We start from the raw sequence: 11,562 nt of genomic DNA on the forward strand, positions 1-11,562 counted from the left end.
AAAAAAATCAATTAAAAGATTATACCAAAATAGTGTATTCTAATTATATAATGGTATAGATGTAATACATTAATTAATATTAATAAGTGACTTGCTTTCTTTTTAAATATTTGCCATATTACATTTTAGAATTTAACTCTTTCATTGATATACGTGTTGATTTAAAATAATATTTTCTGTGATGGATAAACAACAATTAAGGTGCTATAATAATAATTAAAATCATTTACCACAAGAGCTTAAATTGTTCTCAAACATACAACAGAATGCTTATGGATGTTTCAGGCTATGCTTGCATCTTCTCGAGGCGCATAGATGTGGAAATCACTCAAATCTATTCCAAGATTTCTTTTAGATGGATGAGCTTATCTTTAATAAGAGGTTTTCTAAATATATATGTTTATTCATTTTTAATGTTAACAAATTGAATATTTCTCTTCTTTAATATAATTCTTTATAGAATAATTTTTTATATAATTAAATTGTACTTGTTAGATTTGTTCTAAAGTTAGATATCCTTAAAATATCAAAATATTTTCTTCACAAATAATTAAGTCTAGTTATATGGGATCAAGTTCAAATATTTTACATAAATACGCATTGAGTATAATACACTCTAATGTCAAAAGTGGTAGTTTTCTACATAGTTTATAATTTTAACTGATTTAAAAAGTTTTTTTCTCATTTGTTTAAAACCAATAATCAATGTCCAAAAATAGTGATCTTATTGTTAAGAATACTTGTATTTTTTGGAAACTTAAAAATTCAGGAGTTTAATGATATGCCAATAAAATCTCAATTTAAATATTCTTTCTCATCACTTGCATTAACAAAATATCCTTATAATTTACTTGTATAATATGATATCAATAAAGAGTAAAACTATATGTTGAATAAACTATTTACGAATAAAGAAAATAATCATTGTTTTAAATAACAATTTTAATTTTTTGAAGGCAAAATAACTCTACAAAGTTCTAAGATTTTTGAAAAAAAAAGTTATTATATTCAATCTCTTGAAATTCTTCCTCCACTTGAAATTTGAATTTGATTTAAAATAATCTATTTATATTTTTTTTTATCTAACATAATAATGCATCGGATATAATAGAATTGAAACATCTCTTAAACACTCTATATTTATTTATTCATTCTTTTGCTGATAAAAATAATAATATTAAGAGATGCATTTATGATTTAATTTTTTTTTAAAGTAAAACGAACTAAGATTATATAGTCTTGATGACACAATTAAATTAATACATAAAAGTCTCTCTTTTTTTAAGAGACATAAAGACACTATACCTTAATAAAAAATGTTATTTTTTTATGGACAATAATAAAGAAGGTTATAGTTATGCTATGTATATCATATGCTCCATCTTAGCTATAAGGTAATGCAAATGTTATTTATAGTCATAAACAAGCATGTCCAATCTTTATAATCATATTGTCTCGATGCATTGACATGGTAAGTAAATGTGTTGCTAAAGATTAGGATCCAGTACAACCAAACCCCCTCCCAAATGTATTCACTTTCACTTGGAAGAACAACATACTCCTTACTTAGAAGTTAATTTGTTGTTAAAATCACCAATGAGTACCCATAACTAGTCAAGTTAATTTTTCAGTTTGCCTAAGAGTCTTATAAATGACTTCTTGTTACGTTTGGATTTTCACTCTATGTATGAGCACCACTATTTCTTGGACTTGTTTCATTTTATCCATATAAACCTCGCCCATACAATCATTATTGAGCACTTGGAACATAATTTCATTTGTCTACAACTTTTTAGGATTTCCCCACATCTATCTTGAAATTATTATTACCAAAATTTCATATATACTTTATTTATTATCTTTCTTCCCTTATTGACTACTACCAACCAATTCTTAATTCCTAACAAATCAATGCACCTATTGAAGTAGTATATTGATAAATCAAATGATATGAACTTGTACTAGTTGGATAATTTAGAACTTCACATTAATTACGACTTAAAACATTAAATCAATATTAAAGCAGCGGTAACTTTTTTTATAATTTTTATAAAAGACTTGAAATCACCGGAATTAAATTTCATGAACTTGACACAATAACTTCCAAGCTTTAAATATATAACTCTTTCATTCATACTCTTATCATACTAAAACCATAACTCCTTTGTGAAAAAAAAAAAGACAAATATCTTGATATAGAAATTATAAACCCTTAGTTATTTTTACATGAGATTTGTAGGAGGAACAAGTGTTATAAATAGGGATGGTAAATAAAATCGCTTTGCCTTAGTTTTTAAATAGGAATTCTAAACCCTTATTTTTTTATTATTTGTTTTATGTTACTAGAGTTCATCACTTTTACCAACATAAGGGCTTCATATGAGGATTCCTTCCTAATTTATCCTTCCTTGCAAGTTACTTTGTCATTCCACACGTGGGAAAGAAAATCAACTATCACATTCTCATTCCCCTTCTTGTCTTTCACTTCCAAATTAAATTCATGAGTCTTGGCTTAAAATTTGGCTTGGTGAAAATATATTTAATGATGACATGATTTGTGTAGTCAATGACTTTAGACCCAAGGAGGTATAAGCTCTAAATTCCATTAAGTGAATTTTCACTCAAGGACACAATATCTTTTTGAAAGAAAAAGATATGGCCAACGGTATAGATTTACACAACAAGAAAAACATCAAATAGAAATCAATTTTTAGAGACTAAAATAATTAGTTGCAATAGTAACTAAATTAAAAATCATAGTAAAAACTAAAAAAAAGAGTTTCTAAATTAGTTTTTATTATTGTTAAATAGTTTTTATACTGGTATCTAATTAAAATCTAAAGTTTTAACTATCAATTATTTAGATTATAAATTTGGTAGCAAAAACCTTGGTTGCTAATTAGATACCAATTTAGAATTCATTTAACAATATTAAAAACTAATTTATAAACCAAAAAATTATTTAGTCTCTAAAATGGTCTCTAATTTAGTCACTATAACAACTAATTATTTTTAGTTTCTAAAATTGATTTCTATTTCATGATTTTCTTGTAGTGTTAGATATATCTCACCTAATAATGCTTCTTTACATTGAGGGGCTTCAAATAGTTTCTCCTATTTCTTTTTGTGTCATACATTAAGCCAGTGATAAATGTTTTTCTTATAATTTTATGCAACAAATAAGAAAAAATTAATGATATCTCCTTTAAATTAATATTATCTTTAATGAAATGGTTGTATTGTCTTCCAAATTCACAAAATTAAAAAATATTCATTGTATAAATATAAATAAGTTATGAATGTGATATGATAAATTAAGTAATTATCACAGTTATTTCCAAAATAATATAATTAAAAGCTTGATTTACATAGTTCAGCTGAAGTAAATTAGAAATTACTTATTTAAGTGTATCTTTTGTACCTAATGTCCTCACTAACAGTGACAATATATGGTAATGTTACAAATATTCCTAACGAAGCCAATAAAATATTACCAGAAATTGAAATATATCTATATATATAATTATTTTTAAATAAATATGGACCCCTCTATCATGATTGGACGAAAAGTGGGTATCTTTAACCATATCAATATGATTAACATCACTTGACCTCATGTGGGGCTATAAGAGAGACTTTACAAATCTAGAATATGTCTTCTTAATTATTAGGTTGGTTGTCCAAAGGACTTAATTTATTCTATATATAGTAAATCTTTTATATTCAGTTTTAATTACTATCTCATGATGGGACAAAAGCATGAGTTGTTCAATTAATTTAAGGAGTTCATAAATGGTCAAAGAGTTATTTCTTGTAACCATTTCAATGTCAGTTATTGTTCCTCCTCTATACACAGTGTTACCAATAGTATTCTCATTTTCTTTCCTGCACCCCACGTACAATTGAACACAACAAGGAACAAGGAACAAGGAACGTCACAGTTTGAATATAACAAGGAAAATCACAACTGAAATTTCAAATTTGTCTCCGCACACAGTTTCTCTCCACCTCTCATACACATAAATAAACATAACACATAATGACATACAAGAATACAAGGTTGCATGTCATAAAACATATATCTAACATTTGTCTCTAATAACCCACAGACACCATTAAACATAACAAGAAACGACCAGCAAGAACACAAAGGTTTGCATACAACGAAACATATCTATCATATATATCTTAAATATTACGATCATGGTTTCAATAGGGCCACGTCTTGTAATCTTTCAAGTGATCAAAACTATGAAAACTATTCTCAATTTCGAAGATATTGTCAAGGCCCCCGTAGACATCTTCATCACTTATCCACTGGTTATTGCCACCAAAAGGTGCTGGTAGTGCAGGTGGTGCTGGTAGTGCTGGTGGTGTGGCTTCGATGGTTGTTTGGCTTGGTGCCCCGTTTCCAGCAATGTTCGACAATTGATCACGTTCTGCTATATTCATACCTAATTTTGCTCCACTTGGAGAACTTCCACCACCATTGATCGAAGTCAAAAGGTTGTTAGCATCTTCAACTTCTTTCTTTGACAAAGACACCGCGCCTTCTGGATTTCTCTTTTTTCTAGCCCACACATACTGCTTCCTCTCAAAACAAATGGTTCATATGAGACAGATACATAAAACATTGTGCAAATCTGCAAATTACTTGTCACTCATGCCCTTTTTTATTTTATTTCTGTACAAAAACAAGTTTGGAATTTTGGTGAAGGGAAGAAAGGTTAAAGTGCAGATATTACAACCCAAGTGTTTGAGATATTCACACAAGTTAGAATATATATGGGAACATATTTACTTATGTCGAATCCAATATAATCAAAGAATCATGCAATCTAAAAGTGTTTAAAAGTGTGCAAAGATATTGCGTGAACTCTCATCCCCCAATATATGGCAAACAATAATTGTTCAATAAATAATGTGTAAAGGATGCAAATCTAACCAGATTTTTCCTTTCGTCCTCGTAAATGGTTATCAAATCTCCCATTTGTAGTTCATAATGGTTCACTAAATCCCCTGTTACATTGGATTCACAAATAATTATTTATTTATGATGCCAAAATCAATACTGCTGTGAATATAACAGAAGTTAGAAAGAAAAAATAAATGGAAATTTACCTGCATTTTCGAGAACATACATTCTACTTCTGTTATTGGACCAATACCTGTTCAATCAACAAGTTATATTTAATATCTTTTAAAATGGAAAAAGATATCCAATAAAGAAATATAAAAAATTACAAAAAATATTTACTTGTATTTCAAGGTCCATATCATCCCAGAATAAACATCCTTGACCATAATATCCTTTCCTTCCTTGTCTGTCAATGGTGGAAGCTTCGCCTCAACCTCCCTCTATTTTAACATATGAACATATATCATCTTGGTTAAGGGAAAAAGTATATCACTTTTTTTATAATCAGAAGGAAAAAGTTGAAGGCATTGTTAGACATTAAAATTGTTTTTTAATTATATTAAATTTTCAAGTTTTTTACTAAAAAAAGAAATGCATTAAATAGTAATTGATCAATCACTATATAAACTAAGATAGATATTATTTTTTAATATCTATAATCGTTTTTATTAGTAATTAAAGTTTACAAAGTAGTGGCTAAATTGATATTTAATATTAGTCTAATTATTTTAAATTATAAACTAGTATTTAAAGTAATTAGTAACTAAAATTTGTGTACTTAATATTAAATATTAATTTAAAAATTATTTTATAAATATTATTAATAATGAAAATTAATTTACATATCAATAATTTTTTAGTTTATAAAATAATATCTAGCATAATCAATATAATGACTAATTATTTTTTATCTCTAAATTACACCACAAGAAACTCATCAAATAAAAACTAATTTTATAGACAAAAAATAATTAATTACCATATTGACTAAATTACATATTATTTTAGAGATTACAAAATTATTGATATATAAAGTAATTTATATTATCAATAAATAGTTTATGGATTGGTATCTAATTAGCTATCAAGATTTTAGCTGTCAACTTTATAATATAAAGTAGTTGGTAGTTAATTAAATATCAATTTATAAACTATCTATTAATAATAAAAATTACTTTAGATGTTAATAATTTTATAGTCTATAAAATAGTATATAATTTAGTTAATATACTAACTAGTTATATTTTGTCTATAAAATTAGTTTCTATTTAATGATTTTCTTATAGTATTAATTAATATTTAATGATTTTATTTTAGTATTAATTGTTATTTAATGATTTTCTTGTAATGTTTATAATAGTAGTAGAGAATATATAAAACAATTAATGAAAAGTTAGAGAATTAATTAGAAGATGTTATATTCATAAACAAAATTAATTATATATCACTACTAGAAAATTATTAAATACAAACTAATTTTAGAGACAAAAAATAATTAGTTATTATATTGACTAATACTATTTTATAAACTAAAAAAATAGTATATAAACTAGTTTCTATTATTAATAAAAACTTATAATCTAATTTCTAAATTGTTTATAAATTTTTATTAATAATAAAATCTATTTTAGATAATATTTTTTTAGTCTATAAATAACATATAATTTAGTTAATATAATAACTAATTATTTTTTATTTTCTATTTAATGGTTTTTTTTAGTGTATATTGAAAATAATTTTTCACTTGAAGAGTATTTAGGTTTTTTTTCAAATTAGTAGTCCAAATACATTTATGATTAGTGAGATAAGCATAGTTTCTTTTCTTTTCCTTTATTTTTGTGCTAAAATCGATGTTCGGAAAGAAATAGTTATTGGGCAGCTTGGAGCATGAATAAGGTTTCTTTAGGTCAATGTTTCATCTTTATTAGAATAAAACAAAGAGAAAGAAAACCAAAATGATATACAAAGAAAATCGAAATCTTACCTTTGGGAGCACAATGCGACCTAGGACACTAACGTCACTATTCTTCAACTGCTTTGTGAAAACTTCCTCTAACTTCTACATTCATGTGGAAATAATTAAAAAATATAAATGAAAATACCAAAAAGAGAAAACCCCACACTAGGAATGTTTAATGACAATAATTACTGCATCTTTAATAATTAATTTTCTGCTTAAAACTGACTAAACGTTGATAAATGTTTCCAAAATAAACACAATTAAGATGATTCATCATCTCATCATTTTCTTTAAAAGACAAACTCTTAAAAAGGTTAGAAAATTATTGAATGGTAATTTTAGAAAACTTTGAAATCAATGAACAAGACCTTAATGCACACAAAAAAGGAATTCTGATTACCTTCCCATCTGGGCTGCAAAAAACAGCGAAAATTCTATCTTGGTTGATAGTGAGCTTTCCATCTGATCCTCCTCCAGGAACAGGTTGTTCCTTTATTATCCCTTTTGTTGGTACCAAAGGAGCCACAGGAACACTCTTACTCTTCTGTCTTACTTGTTTCCTTTTGTCCCTAGCAACTTTGCTAGTCAATGTTCCCACACTCTTTCTATATTCTTCTTCCTCTGGTTGTTGTTGTGACCACCCTTGAACTTCAGAATTTGGTGCCCCATAAATTGCATTAGGTTGTCCTGTTTGAAGGGTATGCAAAGGATATTGGTTCACTTGTTGGAACTGCATGTTCTGGTCAAATGGAGCGTAATAAGGGTCAGGAAAGCCAACATGTCCACTGTTGTCAACAGGGAAGTTAACATTATTTAGTTCTCCCATGCTTCGTTGTTCAAGGATTAATGGGTTGGTGGTGGTTGCTGAAACTGGGTCAGGAAAGTTGTCCATTCTTGAAACAAAGAGGCTTAATTTGAGGCTTTTGTGTTGTGTGGAGTGTGGTGTGTGTGAGTGAGTGAAATGAGAGTGTGGAGTGTAGGGCTTTTATAAGAAGGGGTAGGGATGCAGTGGTAGTAGTGCCAGTGAAGCAAACAAAAAAGAATGTAGAAAAAGCAGGAGGAAAAGAAACAGACGATGGCAGTGAATGAAGGAAAAAATGAAGCACATGGTAACAAAAAAGGAAAGAGAAATTCGCCCAAAATGGGGTGAAATAGGTGACAGGTGGATGAAACGTTGTGGCATTGGAATGCCCATCCTTGTTGTAAATTTAGCGAAATGTAGTAAGCAAAACCACATATAAACGTATGTTAAAACTCAAAAAGTGGATGTGCTGAGAGAGATGCAGCAGAAGAAAACAAGAATTGAAAATTGTGCTAGAGCACCCATTGCAGTTCAAGCGAGCGTTATGGTTCTCATCACCTTGCAAACTTACAATTGTGTATAAAAAAATACCCTTGTTTTCTTCATAAAATGACAAAATTTTTAAAAACAAACAGTGTGCGCCCTTTGTTTCTTGAGAAACTTTGATGAATTTCAGTTATAGAAAGAGATGTTAATAATAGGAATTGGTGTGGTCAAGTAGGAAGGTCTGAAATTTTTTTGATTTGGCTATGGTTGGAGCGTGGGGCTTGGAGTTTCATGAAACAACTCAGCTTATGTTGTTTGCCAACTAAGAATAGCTTCTCAGACCATAAAGAGAGAAACAAACTTCAAAAACAGACAAATTTTAGCTACCTAAAAAATCGATAAAAATTAATTCAGTAAACTACAGAAATATATACTTTAATTATAACTTTCATTAGATCACATGGGAAAAAATATTCTCAAAACATTTCCTGTTTTAAGTATGAGGCATAAAATTAAGGCCTGTGGGGTTTTTCTAAAACTTTTGAAACCTATTCTCAAATAAAAAGAAGAATAGGTGATACACAAAGAGAGATAAAAAAAAGATAAGAAGGAGTTGTAATTAGGGGTTTGAAAATAATGAATATACATATATCATTACTTTTTAAAATATAATTATCCAAATTAATATATAGTATTATTTATTATATTCAAGCTGGATTATAATTTAAATATTTTATTATTTACTGATATTTAATTTTTCTCTTATCTTTTTAATGTTCAATTTAATTATTTGTGTTTTCAAAATGAATAAAAGATATTCATTTAATTTTAGTTTAGAATTAACTTTGTTACTAATTTAAATATATTGGTGATTTAAAGCAACATCTCTTTTAACCGTTACAGTAGTTATAAATAAATGAAATAATTTATTAGACCAGTTATAAATAAAAATATTATTTAATTATTTCAGTAGCATTTATTATTTGATTAATATTAAAAAATTAGATAATTTTTTATATTATTTTAATAAATATACTTTAAGTCTATCTCATAGTTTTAAAATTATATTTGTACTTATTATATATTATAACTTAATTATATATTTAGATTTTTAATATATTTTATTGTAAAAAGTTAAACATATTAAATGTAATGATATAATATGTCCAATAAATCATATCTTATATTATGTTATATCATTCATTTTCCTCTCTTTTTTTCTTCCATGATCCAATCAATAAATTCAAATTAGGTAATGCGAACTCTAAGTTTAACTCAATTTTAGAATACTGACTTATAAGGTAAAGTTTGCACTCGATATAAGATCTCTAACACACTCATCCAAGTTGAGATCTGTCAATTTATGTATGATATTATATGTTTATGAATAGTTTAATAACGACTCAATAGCAAGTGACATGATAAGTCAAACAAAATCTCGTCATGATAAATTTTAAATGTCTCTGATATCATAAGATCTAGTTTAACCTTATAAAGCTAACTTATAAGGTTAAATTTTTATAACCACTTATTACCATAAGACATTTTTGTCGTAAAATTTCTAACATTATAATATGTTATTTTCCATTTCCCCACTCTTCCTCTCCTTCTTCTCCTTCCACCATACTCATTTTTTTCATCCTTCCTCCTTTTTTTTTCTAGGCACTTTAACTCACAATTTACTATTTGATTACAATTATTGGAAATAAAAAAACTTTAATTTAACTAACGTTTTTGTTTGGTTTTTAAGATATGAATAATTAAATTTGTTTTTTTTAAAAGAAAACAAATTGAAAGTTAAATTAAAAAGTATAATTCAGGTTTTCATGTTCTCTCCTCATTTTGTTATCACATTGTTTTATAATTAATTTTATAAACATATATATATATATAATTTATTATTTATTATATAAAATAAAATAATAAAATATATTATTTATTGTATATTGGATTATTACAATAAAATTTTAATTATATAGAATAAAAAATTTGAATTTACGGTTTAAGTATACTTGCTAGACTATTACTAATAAAAGAAATCACTAAATCTAATTAAATATTAATTTAAAAATATTTGTCAATAATAAAAATTAATTTAGATAATAATAATTTTTAAAATTTCTAACATAATATTTAATTTAGCTAATATAATAATTAATTATTTTTATATTTCTAAAATAATTTTTTATTTAATTTTTATTTTTTAATTATATATTGTGATCTTTAATATATGTAGAGTTTCTTCCTATTATTTTTTTTATTACTTTTGTTTTTCCCTTTTACATTTGTATCCTTATTAAGAATTTTATATTGTCACTTAAAACTATTCAATTAAAATTAAACGATTTATTTAGTGAAATTTGCATTTTTATATTGTTACAAATTATAAAATAAAGTACTCTTACTACAAGAAAATCATGAAATAAAACCAATTTTTAGATATTAAAATAATTAATTGCAATAGTAACTAAATTAGAGATATTTTAGAAACTAAAACAAAAATTAGTTTATAAATTAGTTTCTATTATTGTTAAATAGTTTCTAAATTAGTATCTAATTAGCAACCAAGGTTTTAACTACCAATTATTTAGTTTCTAAATTTGGTCTCTAAAACCTTGGTTGCTAATTAGATACTAATTTAGAAACTATTTGTTTTAGTTTCTAAAATATCTTTAATTTAGTTACTATTGTAACTAATTATTTTGGTATTTAAAAATTGGTTTATATTTCATGACTTTCTTGTAGCGTCTGTCATATAAAAAATATTAAAAAATTAATACTTTTATTTTAAATATTAATATATTAGTAGCATCTAAATATGTAAATATCATATCAAAGATGGATCAATTAGATAATCTACGGGTACAAAAAAAATTGCTTAGATAAAAGTTGCAGATTTCGTTAGGTAAAAGTTTTTTTAAAAATAATAACCCATTTTAATACAAATAATGAATAAGTAACCTGTTGCAAAAGACATTCAATTCAACCATTTGGTGATAAATACATATCTTCTTAATTAAAAACTTCAGTATTTTTTTATATGAATTAAGATTTTCAGTATTCTATTGACTAAGAAAAATATATAATTTTCTAAGAAATCACATTGAATATATCATATCAGGATGCATACAAAATTATTTTCATAAAAAAAATGATGTGAAAGGTTATAAAAAATAAGAATGGTACTTTTGATAACTATACAATGAAATTTATCAAACACATATTATATTTTATTAGATGAAATTATATATAAGCGGTTTATAGAATATATTTTATGTTTGACTGGTTGATATTTTGTTACTTCTCACGTATCTTTTTTTGTCTTTATATAATCTATTATTATTAATTATCAATATTATATAACTAGTTAACAGTTAATTATTTAATCAAAATATT

At 25.5% G+C, this 11,562-nt stretch overlaps 1 protein-coding gene across 1 annotated transcript; it reads right to left on the reverse strand.

Annotated features, from left to right (window-relative positions):
* Nucleotides 1-4,879: 4,879 nt before the first annotated feature.
* Nucleotides 4,880-7,961, reverse strand: LOC137809489 (B3 domain-containing transcription factor LEC2). Its single transcript, XM_068610597.1, has 5 exons — nt 7,279-7,961; nt 6,903-6,977; nt 5,258-5,358; nt 5,122-5,168; nt 4,880-5,019 (listed from the first exon to the last, which is right to left on the reverse strand). Exons 1-5 carry the CDS (start codon nt 7,768-7,770, stop codon nt 4,880-4,882), a joined length of 855 nt encoding a protein of 284 aa, XP_068466698.1. The 5' UTR covers nt 7,771-7,961.
* Between the last annotated feature and the right edge of the window lie 3,601 nt (nt 7,962-11,562).

The sequence above is a fragment of the Phaseolus vulgaris genome, chromosome 2 (genome assembly GCF_000499845.2).
Source record: "Phaseolus vulgaris cultivar G19833 chromosome 2, P. vulgaris v2.0, whole genome shotgun sequence".
In the NCBI taxonomy this organism is placed as follows: domain Eukaryota; kingdom Viridiplantae; phylum Streptophyta; class Magnoliopsida; order Fabales; family Fabaceae; genus Phaseolus; species Phaseolus vulgaris.

Coding starts and splice junctions, on each gene's coding strand:
- LOC137809489 (XM_068610597.1), bottom strand. CDS start 7,770: ATGGACAACTTTCCTGACCCAGTTTCAGCAACCACCACCAACCCATTA. Junction 5,359..6,902: donor GTCGCATTGTGCTCCCAAAG/GTAAGATTTCGA, acceptor ATGTTAAAATAG/AGGGAGGTTGAGGCGAAGCT. Junction 5,020..5,121: donor GTATGTTCTCGAAAATGCAG/GTAAATTTCCAT, acceptor CCAATGTAACAG/GGGATTTAGTGAACCATTAT.